General features: G+C 38.1%; 1 protein-coding gene and 2 non-coding genes across 5 annotated transcripts in view; 2 read left to right on the forward strand and 1 right to left on the reverse strand.

The window, feature by feature from the left end:
- The first annotated feature begins 422 nt into the window (after positions 1-422).
- Positions 423-23,290, forward strand: part of RAB5A (RAB5A, member RAS oncogene family) — a 30,205-nt gene continuing 7,337 nt past the window's right edge. For all 3 annotated transcript variants that reach the window (XM_057738887.1, XM_057738888.1, XM_057738889.1), the window contains exons 1-2: positions 423-559; positions 3,645-3,902. In XM_057738887.1, coding sequence (XP_057594870.1) covers positions 3,740-3,902 — 163 coding nt within the window. In that variant the 5' untranslated portion in view covers positions 423-559; positions 3,645-3,739. The remainder of the gene's footprint in view (positions 560-3,644; positions 3,903-23,290) is intronic.
- Positions 17,726-17,797, reverse strand: TRNAE-UUC (transfer RNA glutamic acid (anticodon UUC)). Its single transcript has one exon. It is a non-coding gene; the product is annotated as a tRNA-Glu (tRNA).
- Positions 20,783-20,889, forward strand: LOC130856260 (U6 spliceosomal RNA). Its single transcript, XR_009054538.1, has one exon. It is a non-coding gene; the product is annotated as a U6 spliceosomal RNA (small nuclear RNA).

Consider the following 23,290-nt stretch of genomic DNA (forward strand, 5'->3'; position numbering starts at 1 on the left):
GCCCGCGGCCGGATCCGACCCCGCCGCTGGCTGGGCTCACGTGACACAGCCGCCCCGCCCAGACTCGGAGGGCTCTGAGAAGGGGCGGGGGAGCGGATGGAGAGGGCGGACGGGCGGCGACAGGAAGTGACGGAGGGGCGTAGTCCGCGACGTGCGGCGACGTGGCGGCGAGGCCGGCGCCGGGCGGCGGAAGTGGCTCCCGCGCTGGGACTGGAGTGTTTGTGTTTTGGTTCGCGAAAGAGCCGGCGGCCGGCCTGAGGGGAGGAGGGAGGAGGAGGAAGAATTAGTGGGAACTCGAGCGCCGGCGGCGGCGGCGGCGGCGGAGGAGGAGAAAGGAAAGGGGAAGGCGGAGCGGAGAGAGGCGGAGACGGAGCCCGACGGGGGCGGCACCGCGGCACGAGCCCCGCACCGTCCAGTCTGAGGGGAGCGGCACGACGAGGAGACGCGCCGCCGCCGCCTCCTCCTCAGCCTCAGCCTCTGCCTCAGCTGCCTCTCGGGCTCCGCCTGGGACCTGCAGCCGGAAGTTTCGGCGCCGCGGCTCCGCGCGCTGCAGGCTCAGGTAACCGAGCCGGCCCTCCCCCTGCGCGGAGCTGGTCGGGACCCCGGGTGGTCCGCCGGCCTTGCAGGCGCGGAGTCCCCCGCCCTTCTCTCTCGCTTCTCCCCCGCGCGCCGGCGCCCGAGACCGGAGAGCGGCCGGACCCGGCGTCCCGACCCGGCTGCTCCGGTGACTCATCCTTCAAGGGGCTCCGGAGGCCAGGATTTGGGGACCGGCCGAGGGAGCGACGGGTGTCACCCTGTTCCTTTTCAAGATGGCGCCGCGCGAGAGGGCCGGAGGCCGCGGTTCCGCCTGCCCCGTCCTGGCCGCCCGGGGTGGGGGGGGGGGGGGTCCCCAGCTGGAGGCACGCCGGGGTCGGGGGAGGAGGTTGGGAGAGGCGGCCCAGGGGCCTGGCGGAGCCCGCACGCTCGGCCGATCGGAGCTGGGTGTCAGCGGCTCAGGTGCTATCCGAGGGGGACCCGAGGCTTCCAGCAGGTGTGGGTTGGGGGAGCTCCGGCTACCCCCGAGTCCCCGAGCCGGCGGCTGGGGAAGCCGGGCTGTCTAGGGACTCTTGTCTAGTCTCTGGAAGGGGGAGAACCGCAGCCTCGAACAACTCGACACAACTAGGCCGTTCCACATCCTCCGTGGGTCGAGCCCTTTAAACGTGCTCTGCTGTTCGTCTGCCTGGAAGCTGCTTACCCTCTTGAGACTTTAAGACTTTTTTAAGCTCTGAACGTCATAATTCACATATTTGGTTTTGGTTTTTGCTGAAGTGATGCCTGAGTGTCCAATCCGTTGCCTTTCTCATAACCAGTAGGAAAAAACCGCATGAACACCACTGCGATAATTCAGGACAGCTCGGAAACTTCATTCTTAATGTAAAGGGGGATAATAAGAGCTCGTAGGGTCGCCGTAAGTCTAATTCATGCAATGGTGCTTGGCACAAATAAGTGCCCAGTAAACGTTAGCTGCTGTTATTAATGCAGTTTTGATCAAAGTATATCCAGCAGGACTTTAACTATAGAATATGAGTTATTTTCAAAAGGTTTAAAATGCATTTTATGCTAAGTCTTGTGGTTTTACGAAACAGTGTTAAGTAGTGAATGCAAATGAATGCGGATATTGCAGAATGTAACTTTTAACCTTAATGTTATGCTAACTGCATCATTAGATTTAGTTATTTTTTGTTTGAGATCCTTGGAACTATAATGCACGAATATAAGGCTTTAAACCTTAAAAGACAAAGCTAAATCATATTTTTTTTAATTTTCTTAAATCATATATTTTTTTAATGGGCATCTGATGTTTTCCCTGAATATTTCGGAGGACTGTGGAAATTCGGAGCATGTTGTCCTCGATGAGTAATTCAGTTTGCTGTCTTGTAGGTAATCAGACAGTTGGGAAGTGTTTCAGTTGCTGTTGTGTGTACTGTCTGAAGGTGTGTTGGTGCATTTTCAGTCTACATGGCATTCTATTGATATTTGGTCGTTATTTCATCAGAGGGGCACTATAATTGCCAGTTTTCAATCCCTGCTCTGTGTTGACCACTGTATTAGAAGTTTTTTACATATGTAGTCTTTTGTTTAATTCTCACAGCAGCTGTGAAAGTTAGGTATACCGGAGATAGAGGCTTGGAAATTGCTGTTGCTCCAGCAGAAATTAGTATAGCTAGCCAGGATTAGATCCCCAAACCCGGTGTGTTTTGGGAGTGGTGGAAGGGTAGGTGTAGAGTTGGAACATTTTTTTTATCACAAAATTTTTTAAATGTACAGAAGTAGGAAGAATAGTATAATGAACTCATCACCTACCTTCAGTTATCTTATGGCTAATTTTGTTTATGCCCCCATTGTTTGGAAACACCTCAGGCCTATTATTTCATTTGTAACTATTTCAGTACTTATTACTAAAAGGTAAGGACTCTTCAAAGCTGCTGTTTAGGTAAGGCAGAAGTGATTTTATTATCTTGAATGTAAGATCTTATGGATATGCTTATTAATGAGTTCACTGTCAAAGAGGGGTTCTTGTATAAACACATTTCATGGGTAAGGCAAATTTCTTGAGGTACCTAAGTGAAATAGAAAAGTGATTTGGGAAGGAATCATCAAATTTAATGTTATTAGCACATGATCAGATTTTAATTAAAGATGGAAGAAAACAATTACTGATTTCTGAGTAGATTGGAAAAGAGTTCTTTAAAAGTTCCCTAATTCCTTTGAGATTGAAAACGCTATTAGATAATAAGAGAAGACGTAGAAGTTGCCCTTCAGGTTTTTTTTAAATGTGTTAAATAGAAAATAATGACACATTTAATTGTTTGCCCCAAAACTACAGAAAAGTATAACTAAATAAGACACTAATTCGCTCACCACATAGAGAACCACTGTTAACACTTCCAAATATGATGTACTTGAGCACATGATAAAAGTTTTAAGTCTTTTAGCCACCAGACACACAAACCTATTTAAAATATTTGCTGCGCTTAAGGTACTGTTCAATAAAAACCATGTACCATTTAACAGGAGCCTTCAAGTAATAATGGCCAACATTTATTGAGCTTTTACTATGTTCTAAGATCTGTTCTAAGAGCTTTCCACTTACTAACTTAATTTTACTCAAAATTGTTTTAACCTAAGTAGTCGGTTCCAGAACCTGAGCTCTTGAGTCACCTCTTAGGTTGCCTGGGTTTGAAACTCAGCCCTGTTGAAGTTCTGTCACAGTAACTGTGTGACCTCAATCAAGTTACTTAACCTCTCTGTGCCTGTTTCCTTATTTTTAAGGATTGTAATAGTCAACTTTATAGGATTGTTGAGTGGCTATATTAAGTACTTAAAACCACCTGGCAAATTTGAGTCTTTGATAAAGGTTTGCTTTAAAATGTTTCAAAAGCCTTGAACATTATAGCATGATTTTAGGCTCAAAATCTCATGCCTTTACATCATTAACAAATGTAGCGAATTAAACTAAATGACATTCAGTGTCCAGTAGAGGTTATAACTGTCATGCAATAATGTGTTACAGGCAAAATTTACTGAAGAGATTAATATTAGATTTGCTTTGTTTTGCTGATTTATATACTTAATTACTTCATTTCTTTCTTTTTTTTTAACAGGTTTTTTTTACCTCCAGAAAGAAAAAAAATTGACACCTTGCATCCTGGAAGTTCATTTAAGAGACTGAAATTAGGGACTTCTTTCAAATTTGGACATGGCTAATCGAGGAGCAACAAGACCCAACGGGCCAAATACTGGAAATAAAATATGCCAGTTCAAACTAGTACTTCTGGGAGAGTCTGCTGTTGGCAAATCAAGCCTAGTGCTTCGTTTTGTGAAGGGGCAATTTCATGAATTTCAAGAGAGTACCATTGGGGGTGAGATTTGCTTTTATCCTCTCTTCATTTAATTGAATCATACATTGACAAATAAGATTTTGCAGTTCCAATTGTATGATGATGGGTATCTAAATATTTAGGTCACAGAGTGAAGAAAAGAGCTGAGCAGCAGACTCAAGCTTTTTAAGTTGTTTTTTGTTAAGATAATGTTTTTTAATATTTTGATTTCCTGGTTATCCCCAAGATGGTTGTATGGAAGCTAAAATACAGATGCAAACATGAGTAGAATCAGTGTCCCAAGTATAAGATTTGATTGGTATTTTCTTGGTAATGATTAGAAGCTGCTTCAAATTAGTACATGTTTGTGCTAAATTATATTGGCATTAGAATGAATAGTGAAAATAGTAAAAGTAAATAGTAAAAGAGTTAACATTAAACTTCTAATTCTAAATAACTGTACTTTTTATGAATTACACTGATTTGCAAAATTAATTACATTTTATTAAACCTGTTTAAATAAGAGTGCTCTTAGGTGAGGGAAGAGGAAAAATTGAATGATTAGTGGAGAGGGACATGAAAAGAAAATGGGACCTGGAAAGAAAGATGGAAGAAGAGGAGAAAGAGGTGGAGTAAGCACTGCTTACCATGGTTGTGGTAAGGCTCAGGCAACGGGAAAGTCAGATGCAGGACAAAGAGGAGACAATTAATAGTGCAGTGTTGTGAATAGAAGATAAGAAATTAGATAATTGAACTTAATCAAAGAAATCCACAACTGTGTATAGCAGCGGGGCACAGCAGCCTTTTTTGGGCCTCAGTTTCATCTGTCAGATGAAGCGTTTGAATTAGACAATGTGTGGACAGCTTTAAGATTCGCAGTATTTTGCAAGGGGTATGTAATTAAGCAGTACCATATTTTTTCAAGTATTCATGAATATATTTTTAACCTTATACAATTTAAAGTCATACTTTTGAAATACGTTAAGGCAGATATCCATTGGCATGTAGCAACTTCTTGGAGTCCATCTTTCAGAAGCATAACTTTATGCTATGCATTGAGTATATGTTCTTAAGTAAGTACACTTGAGAATTTTATTTATAGTTTCAGATCTTCCCAATACAATAAATTACAGAACTCTACTATCTCCTGGCTTTTCCCTACATACAGGAAATGTAGTAGATAAATGGTATTTCCATAGACTCAGCAGTATAACAATGATTGTCAACTCCCTGCATTTGTATATCATGTTACAGTGTGATCCCATTTTAGTATTTAATGTTGTTTATAAGAGATGAGTATCAAAAATATACTTCATATCATGTAGCTTTTATTTTGATTCAGAAACCTTGGTATTTTTTAAAAAAATTTTAGTGAACAATATATCACATATTCTTTGTGGTTTCTTTGTTAATGCACTTGTATGTATGTATATATATATCTGGTTTAATATTGAAATATTACCTCTCAAGCATTAGCCTCCTCCAGAAAGCAAATTGGACCAAAGTTAACTAGCCCACGTGGTAGGGAGGGTTTTAAAGACTTTGAGGTTATGTCCACCCACTTTAAGCTGGTTCAAAAAGTTAGTTGTTATAACTGCTTTTTGGCAAGTGATTGTCAATTGCAGCGTTTTCCAAAGTACATGTGCATTGTAGGCTAAATACCTGGTCCAGATGTGTTTGGGATTTGTTATATGCTTACCTTCCCCCCTTCACAGTACATATTAAAATAACAAAAGCATTGAAGTACTGTAGTAAAGAACTTAATTCTTGGGAAACATAGCCTAAGACTGGAATTTTGTTTTTGTTTTGGATACTCCCAGTTATCTTCTAAGTGTATTTTTCCCTAGTGACATCTCAAGAAGGACATTTAAAAGAGAGGTTTAACCCCATATCAGTGCATCATCATAAATATATACATATCCTCTGATATGTGTGTATGTATATATATATATATAATTTTCATTTCCATTTAATACCAATTAGGTTGCCTACATTTCATTAATGGAATTGTCAAAAGGTTTTCATTCTAACACATAGAACTTCCTTCATGTTTTCTATGTGTATATATTGAGTCTGGCTTTTGAAACTAACTTTAGAAGGAATTTACATCCAAATTTCATGTAAATGGTTATTGGATACCTTTTCACAGTGTTGACCACATATTAATATTTTTAGGAGGTATGACAGTACCATTATGATTACAGCTGTGAGCCCTGGGTTTTTGTTTTTGAGAGAAAACTGACATAATATTGTGTAAGTTTGAGGTGCAAGACACATTGATTTAACTTGTTTACAAAGTGAGCACTGTTCTTTTATGCTCTTTGCTAGCAGTTCTTCACCCTCAAGGACTAGAATAGATTCTAAGCATTTAAGGATTTCAAGGTTTGAGCTATTTAAGGTCTATAACTTGTAGGTAAATATGTGTTTTTGTTTTGGTTGATGTGTGATAGGAGTTATCTAAAAATGAAGCTGGCCAGATATTTTACATATCATCTCTTTATTTTTTTTACTTAACTGTTTATGTTTAATACCCATTAGTTATGATCTGAAGAGCTTGCTTAAAATTTTCATCTCTGATTGTGTTGTAAGGTGGAAATCATATACTGCACTCTTGAATTTGTGTATTCTAGAACCTTATATTCATCAAGAACATCAAGATTTCTTTAGCTTTTGTGGTTCTTCTAAACATGTTAGCTTGATTTAAGAATTCATGTCATCTCACAGTACTGCACACTCCTGCCCCCAGACCCTGTAGTACTCGTGAAATCAATAGTTAGGTTGTGGGTTTAGCACTTTGGGGAGTTCTAGCTTATTTGTAGGGGTTTAAAGTCTGCATGGTGTTTATGTTCCTATTGTTTGTCTAAGACTAGCTCATAAGGTTAGCAGGGAGCATTGGGCTGAGACGGTTGTCTTTCTTGTTATCTCATCTGGAAGCACATAGCTCTTCAGTAAATACTTGTTGGATGATAGATAGAGCTGGCCATCTTTCACTTAACACCTTGAGCATCTAAAGACTTTAAAGATTTCTAGGGAGTTCCTCTTGTCAAAAAAATAATTGTTTTTGAAAAGACTTACATGATATTTATAAACAAGTGGATCCTCAGGGTAAGTCAGAGCAAGTTTAGAATACACAGTGAAAAAGTATTCAGTCCCTTAGCCCTTTTTTTTCAAGGGATAGGTGTTTGATATCACAGTTTAATTTTATTTTGTATGTACTAATCATCAGAGAAATGTCTCAAGTTTAGGTTATGGAACTATCCTTGAGGATAATAACATTCCTCTTACTGGTACTGTAGTTTGTGTGTGTGTTGGGGGGGGGGGGGGGGCGCACACAGGCTCAGTTGCTCCGTGGCAGCACGTGGGATCTTCCCAAAACCAGGGCTCGAACCTGTGTCCCCTGCATTGGCAAGCAGATTCTTAACCACAGTGTTACCAGAGAAGCCCATGGTACTGTAATTTTTAAGCTTTAGAGTACTTGTTCTCAAAGTGTGTTCCCTGTTCCAGAAACATTTGCATCACCTGGGAGCTTGTTAAAAATGCAGATTCCTGTATTGAATCAAAACGCTGGGGCAACGCCAGTAAGCTTTTAAAGTTTTAACAAGTCTTCTACGTGATTCTAATACATGTCAAAGTTTCAGAACCTCTGCTTTCTGTGTTCTGAGTAGCCATTGTTGCATTTACACTACATATTAAAGTTCTCCCACAAATGGAATGATTGCCTTTTAACTGTAGGATTTTTAACAAACATACTGTTCATCTGACTCCTCCAGTTTGAGAATTACATGTGTGCTGGTTACATTATGTGTTACCTATATCTCTTTGGTTCCTTCTCTGTCCCTTAAAAGGATACTAGGCTTTGTCTTTATGGGAGCTCGAATATCCACAGGTTTTCAGTTATGTGTACCGATGCTGCTCCCCTTTATTGCCACAAATAATCAAGGATTGGTTATACACAAAATTAAAGAAATAAGTGGCTTCTTTTTTAAGCTATTTTCAGCAATTATTAACTGTAAGTAGAGTGTCTAAAATAATTATTTCAGGGTTGTTTTTACAGGAAGAACAAAGTTTATTCTGTATTTAATATCTGACCAATTTGCTCTAAGGGGCTACCAGGACTTGTTTTTCTACTCAGATTCAAAAACATCTACTGAGGGGAGAATTATTGTTAAAATTAAAGAAAACATGGTTGGTTTCAAAGTTATCATTAACAGTCTTTTACTTTACCTTATTAATTTATGACCAGGACTTTCTTAAGAGTCAAGTACTGTGGTTAAGAAAGAAGGGCAGGTGGGCAGGTGGTGGACAGACTATATCCACATTGTTTGATTTAAAATTCTAGCTCTGGCACATACCAGCTACATCATCTTAGGCAAGTCATGCCCAGCTTTATTCTCCTCTTGTTGGAAATGGAAATAATTGTACCCTTACTTGAAAGGTTTTTTTGGTAAGGTGTAAATGAAAGTGCATGTACATTTCTTGGCAGAATGCTTAGCACAGCGAATTAAATGTTAGCTGTTACCATTACCATCACCAGCATCACTTTTTGCTGAGTCATTTTTATCACTGTTGGTATTTTTGTCGTATTGTCATAACATGACATTGTTTTAGAATTGTGACTGTTCTACCTAGTGCAGGGCATTTAATTTAGAATTTGGCAGTGTTAAAGAATTTTATGTCCAGATTTTCTCCACTTGGAAGATAAAGTTTCTTATTAAAGGTTATAGGAACAAAATAAGATGTAAAAAACTTATGAGCAGGTACTTCCTAATTTGAACCTTCCTTAAAAAAATGGGGTTTTTGCAGATTCCGTCGAGTAAATAGCATGAGCATGTACAACTAAGTTTCTTTAAATTCTATATGGTAAATTCTTGCTTAACCCTCCCACCATTTGTTGGTTTTCAGAAAAGTGGTGAGTGATGTATGTTACATTAAGTGTCTGCTCCCCACATCAGCTAAAGATATTTGTGGAAGTTTTCTCAGAGGGAGAAATTACACAGCTAAATAGAATACTACATGTCTGTAGATATTAAAATTGCTTCCTAAACTTAGAAATAATGGCCAACTAAAAAATTTAAATCTGAATAACTCATGTTTTTCCTGTAGTAGTAAGCTTTCTTTCGGCTATTGCCCTTCACTTGTTAGCCTTAAGAATGACTTGTTTGTGTAATTGTAATCTGTGCATTTGTTTACCTCCATTATCTTTTTGCATCTGCATATTGTATTCAAAAAAAAGTACTTTTGAGAAAGAATAGAAGACCTAGGGACAAACCACCAAGCATATGGTTTTCAATTCATGAGAAAAATGGTTTTTGAAATATTCATTATTCTTTGTTACAGCGATAGTTAAAATTTGTATAAGTTAATATTTTGGTTTCAAATGAAAGAATATTAACTTTATGCATCATTTTTCCTTCTAGCAAGTACATATTCAGTATTTGAGATAGGTTGTATTAATCAGAGAATTTGGTAAAGATTTGGTATTTTATGTTTGTACCAGTTTTGACCTAAAAAAATTTAATAGTTTTAAAACATCAATTATTCTCCAGTGTCCCAGTTTAAAATGTTATCATATGTGTCTACTTAAACATTGCTGTGAATTAGGAGCCAATAAGCTAGGCTTTAGTCCTGGCATCCTTTTACAGACAGCACTGTTTACACATTTATAAAATGAAAGGATTGAGCTAAATAAGGATTCTTCTAGAGCAGACTTTTTTAAAAGTGTGTACTCTCTTCCACATTAAACAATGCAATCAATACAGTTAAACCTTTCTTCCTCTTGAAATTCATTTCACAATTTGGGATCATTAACATCTGTTTTTGCTCTGTCTTAATACACTGATGCCCTTTGGTGCTGTTGAAGTGTTCAAAGCTGTTTGGTAGAATGATTTTGCGAAATAGCTCTAACTGTGGTGAACCATCTCTGTTGATTCACTAATTTGCTGCTTTTATTCTGTTAAATACTGGGAAATAAGATTATCAAGCGTCTCTAAAATTCATTTACTCGACAGATTTACCAAGCTCCTAGCACTGTGCTAAGTATTAGAAATCAAAGTTGACCTTTTCCCCTTTTGGGCCTTACACCATGGTAATGGAAGTTACTTATATGTAATCTTCTTTATAATGCATGCTGAATTAATTCATCATAGGATAACATCATTTGGAGTCATCATTGAGAGCCCTTTGTTAACAGGCCTCCTGGTGGCCAGTGGGGATGTATTATTAGAGTGAGAAAAACAACAGGAGTAAAGAAGAGAGTAATGTGATGATATGGGACTGTAGTCACTGTAATTATCAGACACCTTCAGCATTTCTCAGTCAAAAAATAGTTATTTAGGAAATAATGTATATTAACACATATATGTGGACTATAGAAAAATCAACTGGTTTGCAAGGCAGAAATAGAGACACAGATGTAGAGAACAAACATATGGACACCACGTGGGGAAAGCAGGGAGGGTTGCGGGGTGGGGGATGAAGTGGGAGATTGGGATACCAAATTGTACACTCTATATGCAGTTTATTGTAAAAAATTAAAAAATAAAAAGTTAAAAAAAAAAAAAAGGATAAAGGGTCTAGGCATACAGTGAAAAGGACTGAAAAGAAAATGACCAGCACTTGTACTACACTCCTGACGCAGGCAGGAAAATGAAGGAATAATGAAGGAATAGCAATAGCCACTTTTTATTTTTACAATGCCTTTGCAATTCCCAAAGTGCTTCATTTATAACTGTGATTCTCAAACCTAGCTGTACATTAGAATCATCTGGAGAGGTTTTAAAAATTTCCAGTGTCCAGGTCTTACCCCAAGCCAATTAAATACACAGAATATAAAGTTCACTAATGCAGGAATTTTGTCTGTTCTGTTCACTGTGCATGTGGAAGTACCTGGATATACATGGTGCTCAGAAAATATTTACTGAATTAATGAATGAATGAATGTACCATTAAAAAAAAAATGGTTATTTAGGGACTTCCCTGGCAGTCCAGTGGTTGGACAACACGCTTCGACTGTAGGGGGTGCAGGTTCCATCCCTGGTTGGGGAATTAAGATCCCTCATGCCACACAGCACGGCAAAGAAATTTAAAAAAAGGTTTTCCTCGCATAGAACTAGAGCCAAAAGGGGTTCCACTTAGTTAATATCAATTCTGTTTGAGGTGTAATATGAATGTATCTTGGACACAGGGTACTTTAATATTAGGGAGCTTGAACTTAGAGAATTCTAACTTTCTCATCGATTGTATTCATAAGTAATTTGTAAATTTTAGAAAAATGTTGACTTCAAGGGAATACAGGATAATTTTAGGGTAGCTTGTAAGGTAATTTTTAAGTTAGTTACATGTTACATGATGCAGTCATAGAACTTGTACAGTATTCTCAGTGTCATCTGGACCTTACCATGGCTATATGAGGAAATACTAATTTTATAGATAAGGAAACTGAGGCAACAAAAGTGATTTGCTTGAGGGTTTGCATGTCAGTGACAGCTGGGATTAAAGACAGATCTTTCTTCAGTGCCACCTGTACTCTGGAATTGATAAAGTTTAGGGTCAGGATATGCATGACATAAGCATTCTGTTATAAAATGTGTGGTACTTGACAGATACAGATGCCCTTATATATCGAATTATTTTTTTTTTTAATATTTATTTATTTTTGGCTGTGTCAGGTCTTAGTTGCAGCACACGGGATCTTTCGTTGCGGCGCGCGGGCTTCAGAGCATGTGAACGCTGTAGTTGTTGTGTGAGCTCTGTAGTTGTGGCATGAGCTCTGTAGTTGTGGCATTCAGGCTTAGTTGCCCTGCGGCACGTTGGATCTTAGTTCCAGCTCCCCGACCAGGGATCAAACCCGCGTCGCCTGCATTGGAAGGCAGATTCTTAATCACTGGACCACCAGGGAAGTCCCTCAATTTGATATAAGGAAAATAATGTGAAAGTATTTGTAAATAAGTCAGATCACTCATGTTCCAAAGTGAGCACCACTGTGTTCATTTTTATGCCATCCACACATATCACATTTTTATTATTTCATTAACTTGTTCTTGTGAGTCAGAATTCAAATAGTTGACATTGAAAAGTCTCTTGTCTTCTACCCACTTAGTTCTTCTTTTTTTATTACTATAAACTTATTTATTTGGGTATGTTGGGTCTTTGTTGCTGTGTGCAGGCTTTCTCTAGTTGCAGCATGCAAGGGCTATTCTTCATTGCGATGCCCAGGCTTCTCATTGCAGTGGCTTCCCTTGTTGCGGAACACAGGTTCTAGGCGGCACGTGGGCTTCAGTAGTTGCGGCACACAGCCTCAGGAGTTGCGGCGCATGGGCTTAGATGCTCCAAGGCAAGTGGAATCTTCCCGGACAGGGCTCGAACCCATATCCCCTGCATTGGCAGGCGGATTCTTAACCACTGCGCCACCAGGGAAGTCCCCCACTTAATTCTTTTTCCCAGAGATAGTGTTAACTTTGTCCTTGCAAAGTTACTGTTATATTCAAATCTGTATTTTCTCCTTTTTATGCAATTTGAAACATATCAGACCTACTTTAATATACTTATTTTTTCACTTCAATACTGTTCCAGTTATCTACTGCTCAGCAACAAATTACTCCAAAGCTTAGTCATTTAAAACTTATCTCTTTTGGTTCTGGGGGTTGAGAGGGGTTTAGGTGATTTTCTGATGCCATCCATGGGAGGCAGTCAGTGCTGGGGCTAGAATCATCTCAAATATCTGGCAGCTCATTCTGGCTATTCTCAGTATGGTGGCTTCTCTTGTTGCAAATCACGGGCTCTAGGTACATGGGCTTCAGTAGTTGCAGCATGTGGGCTAAATAGTTGTGGCAAGCGGGCTCTAGAGCACAGGCTCAGTAGTAGTGGTGCACAGGCTTAGTTGCTTCACGGCATGTGGGATCTTCCCTGACCAGGGATCAAACCCATGTCCCCTGCTTTGGCAGGTGGAGTCTTAACCACTGTGCCACCAGGGAAGTCACTGGGTAGCTTTTTATGACCTCCCCGCAGAAGTTCACATAGTGTCATCTGTGTTCGTATCACAGGCTTATACAGATTTGAGGAAAGAATGTCAGTGTCGTGTAACAAGAATGTGTGTGAAATCTTGTGGCCATCTTGGAAAATATAATCTGATTTTTTTGTATCATTTTATGAAGAGCATCCTCATTTTTCTTGATTGTATCAGTATTCTTTAGAGTGGATCATATCAGTATGTTTTATCAGTTCTAGCTGCAGATTTGCACATTGTTTTATATTTTGAGATGTTAACAGTGCTGCAGTAAATAATTTAATTCATAGTCATTTCTCACGTATTCCAAGTATTTCTGTAACATAACTTCCTCAGAGTTGACTGCTATGTCAGAGGTTATATACTTTTGTAATTCTGATACATTTTCCCACACTGCCCTCCAACCAGCAATGCACAAAGTGCCTTTACCCTATTTTACTAACTTAAGGTAGTGTCATACTTGTAGATCTTTGCCATGCTTATATACATTGATCTCTACATTTTTTGATGTACATTTTCCCCATAATAGAGGCGAGGTCAAACATCATTTCATATTTTTAGAGCCCATTGTGTGTGCATTATCTGTGAACTGTTTATAACTTCAAGATATTTTTATATAGACTCAGTTGTAATAGTCATACTGTTCATCTATTAATGGTAATACTCAATATCTCTGTATTGAATTCATGTTTATTTTAGTAACAGGTAATGTTTTTTAACCATACCCCATTGTTAGACATTTAATTTGTATTTTTGTTTGCTGTTTTAGGTGGTGGGTGTATTCTTGGAATTTTTTCTCCTCTGGACTTATTTCTGTGAGATCAATTTCTAGATGTGGTTACTGAACCAGAGTAGTTTTATTTAATGATTATGGGATCAAAAGGATTCCAGTCTTTTCATCACTTTTTTCTTCCCTTAGAGATACCAATTTCTTTGGGTCTTACTTGGCATAGATAATTATATTCTGGGATTACAGGTTTCTGTAACTATTACTCTGGGAGTTAGTCTTCTCTGTCTCTTTTCCCTTCTTTGGCTTGCCCTTTTTCATTCTTATAAAATACTCAGATATTAGAACTTGTATTTTAAGCTCACTTAGTGGATAGGCTTATTGCTAAGCATTAGAAGAGTCACTTTCAAGGCCAATAATGTTTTAAAAGTCTGGTAGATTTCCTTGAGGCTTGGGAAGTATTAAGTGCTAGGTTCTTGAACCAAATGGAGAAGGGATATCACTAAGAAGAAGGGAAAGAAGCCTCCTTTGCAGAATAGGCAGGACACTATCCTGAACATTATCTTTTATTTTCTTTAGTTTGAAAATGATATGCCTGGGTGTAGAATTTTCAGCATTTCTATTTCTTGGTGTTCTCTGCGCTTTCTGGGTCTGTAATTTGGTGTCTGACATTATTTTGGGGAGATTCTCAATCTTTATTGCTTCACATATTCTATTCCTTTCTTCTTCTTCTGATATTCCAAGTATGAGTATAGTACACCTTTTGTAGTTGTCCCGTAGTCCTTGGATATTCTGTTCTGTGTTTTTCTGTCTTTATTCTCTTTATATTTCAGTTTTGGAGGTTTCTATTGATAAGACCTCAAGGTCTGAGGTTCTTTCCTCAGCCACGTCCAGTCATCTAATAAACGCATCAGAGGCATTGTTTCTGTTACAGTGGTTTTGACTTCTGGCAATTTTAGGGTGTTCTTTTTCCATTTCTCTGCTGACATTGAGCATCTATTCTTGTGTTCTGTCTTTACCATTCGGGTCCTTGGCACATTAATCCTAGTTGTTTTAAATTTCCAGTCTGATAATTCCAGCATTTCTGCCATGTCTGGTTTCTGATGCTTGCTCTGCCTCTTCAGACTGTTTTTTGGCTTTTAGTATGCCTTGCGGGTTTTCTTGCTAGCTGGATATGATATACTGGGTAAAAGCAGCTACTGTAAATAGGCCTTTAGTAAAGAGTTGTGGGGGATGGGGAACCATTCTATAGTTCTATGATTAGGTCTGTCTTTTAGTGAGCCTGTGTGTCTAAACAGTGAACCTCACAAATCGTCATCAGTTGTTGTGTCATTGCGTTCCCACCCCTACCCACGCCGCCCTTAGGTGAGACAGAATGTCTAGAATGGGCTGGAATTAGAGATTTTTCCTTCTCCCACATGGAAGGATAGAACTGGTTTGAGTTGGATATTTCTTCCCCCAGGTCAGTTAAGAGTCTGGTAATACTGCAACAGGTTATGCTCAGACTAACTAGTTTCTTGTGGATACAGGATTTGTTAAGAACATGGGGTAGTCTGGTTTATTTCAAAATGGTTCCTTTTCACCTGGCCTTGCCAGAAATAGGAGAGGATTTTTCTCTGATATTTATTGTGAGAACCTGATCAAGTTCCTGAATGTAAAACTCACAAAAGTGTGGTGCCCCCCTCCGCTCCATTGGCTGCTGGATTCCCCTGGAGTTTTTAACTCAGATTTGTCCATATCTAACCTCCAGCAATTTGTCAATTACAGTTTCCTATATCAGCACTGGTTTCCTGAGGTCTCTGCTCTCAGATGTGGTTTTCTGTATCCACCTGTCTTATCTCTCCAATTTGGGGGGCAACAGATTGCTCTGTGACTTCACTCCTTTTTTCCAATCTAAGCACAACTATTGATTTTTTAGTTTGTTTAGCTTTTCATTTGTCAGGATGGAGTGGTGACTGACTTCTAAGTTCCTTATATGCAGAACCAAAAGTCATCTTTCCGTGCACATTATATGAATTTTTTAAGGTACTATTTAAACTATTAAGTGAAGTATCTTTTGTCCATAAGTAAAATGCCTTTCATAGACATATATCCCTTAAAGCTAAGTTAATTTCATTAACTTTTTATCTTGATGTTGTTGGGGACCATTTGTCTGATACTAGTTAAAAGCTTATAACAAACTCTCCCCTTTCTCCCGTTTCTTCATCTTTCCTCTTTGTAATATGTGCCTTCATTCAGCTTCCCAGTTTAGAATTTGGAAGATTATTGGTATATAAATCCAATCTGGTAAGTAAAGACTTTAAGGATTGTGCCCTTAGTGTGGTAACCAGACTGTCAGCCTTGAAGGTTCAAGTATTGGTTTGATCAATTCATTCTAGGGTGATTGGATTTGGGGTACTAACTTAATACTAACCAAGTTCAAACTCCTACGACTAATTTTTAAACAATATGCATTAATGTACTATCAGAAATACTAGTATGATAATGTTCAGCTGGTGACATGTGACTAGCTTATGTCCTGGCTAGTAGATTCCCTTAGAAGAGTTGGGTGTCCTTTAAGAGTAACTGTCAAGCTATGATAGTAAAATAAAAACACATTGACTTCTGTTACTCTTATATTATTTCTGAAAAAAATTACATGAATTAGTCTTTTTAAAAGTATATCTTCCTCCTAGACGATGCTGGGGGAAAACTATTATTCTTTACTCATTTTGCGTGACTTCATGCAGACTCTTCCTTATGTATCATTAATATTTTCCAAGATTGTATTCATTTGGCAACACATCTTTAGATGTCGCTTAAATGATTTTTGTTGTGGTAAAATATGTATAATAAAAATTTTACAATTTTAACCATTTTAAGTGTACAGTTCTGTGGTATTAGGTATATTTGCATTGTTGTTCAGACATCATGTCCATCTTCAGAACTTTTTCAACTTCCCCAGCTGAAACCCTGCCCATTAAACAATAACTCCCTATTTCCCCACTCTCCACCCGCAGTGGTGGCAAATATCCTACTTTCTGTCTCTGAATTTGACTACTCTAGGAACCTCACTCATATAAGAGAAATTAATTTGATAGTGTCTTTTATTCTTTTTTTTTTTTTGGCACACGGGCTTAGTTGCTCCGTGGCATGTGGGATCTTCCTGGAGCAGGGATCGAACCCATGTCCTCTGCATTGGCAGGCGGATTCTTAACCACTGCGCCACCTAGGAAGCCCATGATAGTGTCTTTTTTAAAAGGGAATTTTTAAAATTTTATTTATTTAGAATGCGTTGGGTCTTCATTGCTGCATGCGGGCTTTCTCTAGTTGTGGAGAGTGGGGCTACTATTTGTTGTGGTACTTGGGCTTCTCCTGTTGCAGAGCATGGGCTCTAGGCACACAGACTTTAGTTAGTTGTGGCTCACGGGCTGTAGAGCACAGGCTCAGTAGTTGTGGCACACGGGCTTAGTTACTCCATGGCGCGTGGCATCTTCCTGGACCAAGGATTGAACCTGTGTCCCCTGCTTTGGTAGGCAGATTCTTAACCACTGTGCCACCAGGGAAGTCCCTGATGGTGTCCTTTTATGGCTGGCTTTTTTCACTCATTGTGTCATCAGGGTTCATCCATCTTGTAAACATGTCAAAATTTTCTTCCTTTTTAAGGCAGAATAATATTTGTGTGTGTGACATTTTGCTTATTCATTCAACCTTTGATGACTCCTGGGTCTCTTCCACCTTTTGGCTATTGTGAATAATGCTGCTGTGAACATTGACGTACAGATACCTGTCACATCATTTGGGCATATATCTGGAAGTGGAATTGCTGCGTCATATGGTTATTGTATGTTTAATATTTTTGAAGAATTTCTATCCCATTTTCCACATTGACTGTACCATTTTGCACTCCCACCATCAGTGCACAAGGGTTTCAATTTCTCCACATCCTGTGAACTCGTTTTCTGTTTTGATAATAGCTGTTCTAACGAGTATGAAGTTGTATCTCATTGTGGTATTGATTTGCATTTTCCTAATAATTAGTGATGTTGAGCGTTTTTTCATGTGCTTTTTGGCTGTGTGTGTGTGTGTGTGTGTGTGTGTGTTTTGTTTGTTTTTTTTTTTTTTTGCCATGCTACTTGGCTTGTGGGATCTTAGTTCCCTGACCAGGGATTGAACCTGGGCCTCAGCAGTGAAAGTGCCAAGTCTTAACCACTGGACCACCAGGGAATTCCCAGCCATTTGTATATCTTTGGAGAAATGTTTATTAAAGTCTTTTGTCCACTTTTTTAATCGGGTAGTTTGGGTTTTTGTGTTGCTAAGTTCTAGGAGTTCTGTGTATATTCTGGATATCAGTCCTTATCAGATGCTTACTGGTTTTTAAGAATGAGTGCAATATGATAAGTATTTATATAGCTCATCTAATAAGATAGGTTTACTTTTGGGAATATTGGCATCTTTTTTATTTATGATCTACATAGTAAGATTTTTACCTTGTTGCCAGGCTTTTGGAGTGTTTTCCTTTGAGTTTAATCACTGTGTATGTTTTCCTCTCTGCCCCAATCTATTTTTATCCCCTTTCTTATCTCCCCCCTTGCATTGGTTGAACTGTAACTATTCCGTAAATACAAATACATGGTCTTCATCTTCTTTGCTGCCATAGATCTACTGAGTAGTCTCTCCTATACTCACATAGAATTTTAATTGAAAATAAAAATGACCTCAGCTTTTATTTTGGCTGTTGTTGGCCTTCCCCCCCCCCCCTTCGCCTCCCAGTTGTGGCGAGCAGGGGCTACTCTTCGTTGTGGTGCACAGGCTTCTCACTGCAGTGTCTTCTCTTGTTGCAGAGCACAGGCTCTAGGCACGCAGGCTTAAGTAGTTGTGGCACATGGGCTTAATTGCTCTGTAGCATGTGGGATCTTCGCAGCCCAGGGGTTGAATGTCCCCTGCATTGGCAGGCGGGTTCTTAACCACTGCACCACTAGGGAAGTCCTGTTGTTGGCTTTTAGGCCATCCATATGTCTGTGTACCATTTTATTATCTGAAGTCAGTGCTTATCTGTCTGATAAAATTCATTATATTATGATACAATACTGCTGCCATTGATACTCCTTTTCCCAGCAAACCAATTTCTACCTTCATGGGTAACTTTGATGCCTGGTTCTTGATGCCACTTGGTCAGTTTCTGCCATCTTTCTCCCTGAAATTTGATCCTGATCCATCAGACTCAACCATTGAATTACTTGGCTCTAAAAACCTTTGCTTCCCCTACACATTACTTCCAAACAGCCTTTAACTTGGATTTTATGATCACAAGCCCCTGATCTGCATCTGAGGTCTTGAACAAGGCTCTTCCCCTCTCTAAGAACTATATCCTTTCAATTTTAATAGGGCATCAAATCCACCACTTCTGTGAAAGTTTTATGTAAGGGAGAACATTCAGTCATGGAATTTATATATATATAAATATATAAATATTTATATATATGTATTTTTGGCAATTAAGAGGTCATTTTAGAAGTATTTTAAATTTAATTGCCTCTTAATACTTAACCAAGCCATCAGTGCCTTTTCATTTATGCATTAGGTTCTTATTGTTAAATACAAAAATACTTTGAACTTAAAGATGTGTTCTCCCTACCCTCCTGCTCCATGTCATCTTTTAGATTCATGAGATATTAGGCTAACAAATAGAGTTTTCATGGCTTTGCCACATGGTGGCAAAATTATTTCAAAACAGTTACACAGTATCTCTAGCAGAGCATGAGATTTTGCTACACTGTTTTATTTTCATTTTTTAATTTTGCTAAGTTAAGGGATAATATTTAACTATTTTTGCTGTGAGGATGATTTTGTTGATTACTACTAGTGTTAATTTTTTTCTGTGTTATATGCCTTTTGTGAATTTTCTTACACATTTATCTTTGAGGCTTTTGGGGTTTTCCTAAGATTTATATGAGCTTTCTACACATTAAAAATTAATCTCATAACATCCACTGTAGAATTTTTCTGAATGTTTGTGCCTCTGTGTTTTGAGTATATGATACATGTTTACAAACCTAAAGTCTTTAATTTTTACATAATCAAACCTGATAGTCTTACGGGATTTTTGGTTAGTTCTAATAAAATAATTCTTTCCTATCAAATTTGATAAAATAATAAGTTTAAGGTTGGGGTGTTATTGATTCCTTGGTTTTTCCTTTTTTGTCCTTCTGTTTAGTTCATGTAGAATCATTTCAGGTATTAATCGTTTTTTAATGAGTTGTTAAGCTGTGGTTAATGTTATTGATTTGGATGTTCTTTCCCTTGCCCAAGTGTATCACTGTCTCCTTGTTTATTATTTATCAAGGTCTTACACATTATAGGCTTTTGGTATTTGCAGATTTAAGATTTACAGTTTCACCTACTCTTAGCTGACCCCAAGTTCTGATATTATCATTCAGTAATTTGTGGTTTTGTTGAGGCTGAAGCGTTACTTGCTTGCTGCCAAGCTTGCAAATAGGAACTGATTGTGTAAGCTCAAAGAGGGAGCCTGTTAGACAGGCCAGCACCCGCATCTCAACGCAGCTTTGTTTTTCTCTACTTGTCGTCGCGTACACAGTAACTCTCGAAGTGATAAAAGCTGTTTCTTTGTGAAATATGGGCCCGAAAAGAAAACCAACTGCTAGTGCTGGTGATGGAAGTGAAGAGAAAATGAAAAGGTCTAAGAAAGTGATGGTTCTTAGCCAGAAAATAGACGTTTTGGATAAATTAAAGTGGTTTTGCAAATTCAGGTAAGTTGGTGGTTGGTTAATGTTGCTACAGTATTCATGTAATAGTTTTTATTTTGAGTGCTAGAATCTATTTTTACAACTGTAAAGACTAGTAATGTACTTTTAGAAGCACTAAGGATTTGAAGATGTCAGCTATACTTCACTGATTTTTATGGAGGAAGTTAAATACTTTGGTAGGATCTAAAAACTTGAGAACTTTGAGAAATCTTGATGGTCTTGCTGTATGTGTTTATCATACTGGGTTATCCTATTCCCATAATATTTCTGCACTTGTGGCACTACAGCACTTTTAAATAGTTCTGATGAGTTTTTGATTGTACCCTAAAACTCATTCCGCTGGCCTCTAATATTGGTGTTTTTCTCGCCCCAAATTATGCTCTTTTTTTTTTTTATCATATCACATTAACAGCGTGGTGTTATTTAGTTAAAAAGCTCTTGTTGGGTGCTCGCTTCGACAGCACATATACTAAAATTGGAACGATACAGAGAAGATTAGCATGGCCCCTGCGCAAGGATGACACGCAAATTCGTGAAGCGTTCCATATTTTTTGTTATATTTATATATCAATCTTAAGTTTCAAAGTAATTTTGTAGTTTTATCTCATGTAATTATTACACTAACTCTAAAAGGGAGATATTAATCCTACTTGAGGGGGAATGGAATTTGGCTCAGGGAGATTATGTTACTTGCCCAAGATTAAAAAGCTTAAAAAATGGCAAAAAGAAAAAAAAAAGAAAAAAAAGCTCTTGTTGGTACTTTGAGATTGCGTTGGTTACATAATAACTTGTATAGAGAGAAGCTTTTTGAAATACCTGTTTTTTCCCATTTGGGAATTCTGTCTAGTCAAAATAGCACCCAGATAGTTGTACATATCTTTTATGAACTTCAGCAAACTTTCTGAACATTATATGAACTGAAATTTATATTATATTAGATACTGGATATGGACAAGAATAGCTAGTTTCTTAAGGAACTCCCAGTCTAGAAGATAAAGATAATGTAAACCAGTGATTATAGAAAGTGTGAAACATGTTCTTGCACAGGGAACTCAGAGCACAAAGGTAGGACTTGCTAAAAGGATGTAATGAAGGATGGCTTCTGAGAATAGTTGAGGAGTGAATTGATTGTTCTTGTTCTTTGTTAATTTGATGGGGATGCAGTCTCCTGCCAGCATAACACTGAGATCTGCTTACTGCCTGTGTATTGTAAGGCTGTTTCTTTGATCTGTTCCAGCCATTTTAAAGAATTTACTATCTGCTTTATTTTAGATGATGGCTTTGGAGTTTCATTTCAGTCTTCTGGCCTCTTCCAAATAATGTCTCTTTCCAATAATTTATTACTTTAATTATTGTAAGAATATCTGAAGTGGTATTACATAATCGTGATGGTGGACATGCTCTTCTGGTTTCTGGGTTTAGAGAGATTGCCTAAGAGCTTTGTGCAAAATGCAGGTTTCAGGCTTAAGGATGAAGTGGACACTTGATAAATTTTAAGGAAGAATACTGTGTGTGTATATTAGGAATAAATATTGACTGAGATGCCCTTTTGTAATTTATGTAAATAAAACATGATTTTTCTTTTTTAGCCTACTGGTGTAATAGCTTTGTATTTCTGAAAGAGTCTCTACTTGGTCATGAGCCATTACACTTTTAGTGTATTGGTTGGAATTTCTTTTCCTGTATTTTGTCACTTTTGTACATGCATAATTTAAGGCATCATGATTACTTAGGGAAATAGTTCTTTCTCTAAGCCTAGATGGATTTATGGAAGTGTAAATGAACCTTTTTGCTACCAGTGTACTTTGTGGTTATGGAGCAGAGAAAACAAAGTCTAAATGCAAATTATAATCCAGTTTTTTTCAAGTTGCATCAAACTGTACTTGAGAAAGGGATATTTTGTGATCTGTTCCTTACCTTTTATCCCCTTTTGTTGAAAAAGGAGTGCTGTCATAGGGCTTAATTTAAGCGTTTAAAAATACTGATTCTGAAAAAAAATACTGATTCTGCGTGAGAACTTTTCATGACTGTGAAAAAGTGACATCGTACATTCTTGGTATCCTTTATCATAAATGCAGGATTTTTTTAAGTGGATATTTTTGCTAATTTTGTATGGTGAAAAGAAGTTTGGAGTTTATTTTAAATATGACTAGCCACTTGTGAGAATTCACAGAACTGTTAATAGAATTTAGCTCAAAATAAAGAAATTTCAAATCATGATGGTTACAAAATTGAGAAGATTATGATTTGTTGATACTAAAGCCAGCACAGCAGTCAGTTGACCTAATAAAAATACCACGAAAAATAAATGTTATGTCTTACATAAAATACGTGAATCAAATTAGACTTGGCTTGTTCAGCACATTGGTAGTAACTGGTAAATCTCCTAAGATTGACATCTCTACATAAACTGCTACAATTTACAGGATTGGATCATAAATTCTCTTGCATGGGAAGACAGAGTCTTTGAAAACTTTATAACTTAATTCTGTGCCAGTTTCAGAGGAGTTGAATACACCTTGAGCTGAAAGAAAAAGGAAGGAGCGTACCAACTGATGATGCGTTATAGAGCAGCAGGGTTTAACTACCAAAGTTAGTGAAGGAAAGGCACTGTAAGGTGTGCCTACCCAAGTTGGCCAGCATGCTGGGGAAAATGGCTGTGTATAGGTCTTGTTGATCTTTGGTGCAGTAACTAGAAACTTACTCTAATAGTTATATTTTAAAGTTCAATTCACTTGATTATATTTTACCTCTAAAAGTTAATTTCTTATTTTTCAGAAATATCCATGTGGTGTCTTTCCTGATGTTTATTCCTAGAGCTAAGAGAATATTTATAATAGACATTTACTTCATATTGTTCTCAGAAAGTAATTGAGAAAATAAGTGATACAGTAATTCTTTGCAAGCTGTGACAGCAATCTCTTAATTTTCAAAGCAGAAATATTATAAAATG

This window comes from Hippopotamus amphibius, chromosome 6 (assembly GCF_030028045.1).
Source record: "Hippopotamus amphibius kiboko isolate mHipAmp2 chromosome 6, mHipAmp2.hap2, whole genome shotgun sequence".
NCBI classification, from domain to species: Eukaryota; Metazoa; Chordata; class Mammalia; order Artiodactyla; family Hippopotamidae; genus Hippopotamus; species Hippopotamus amphibius.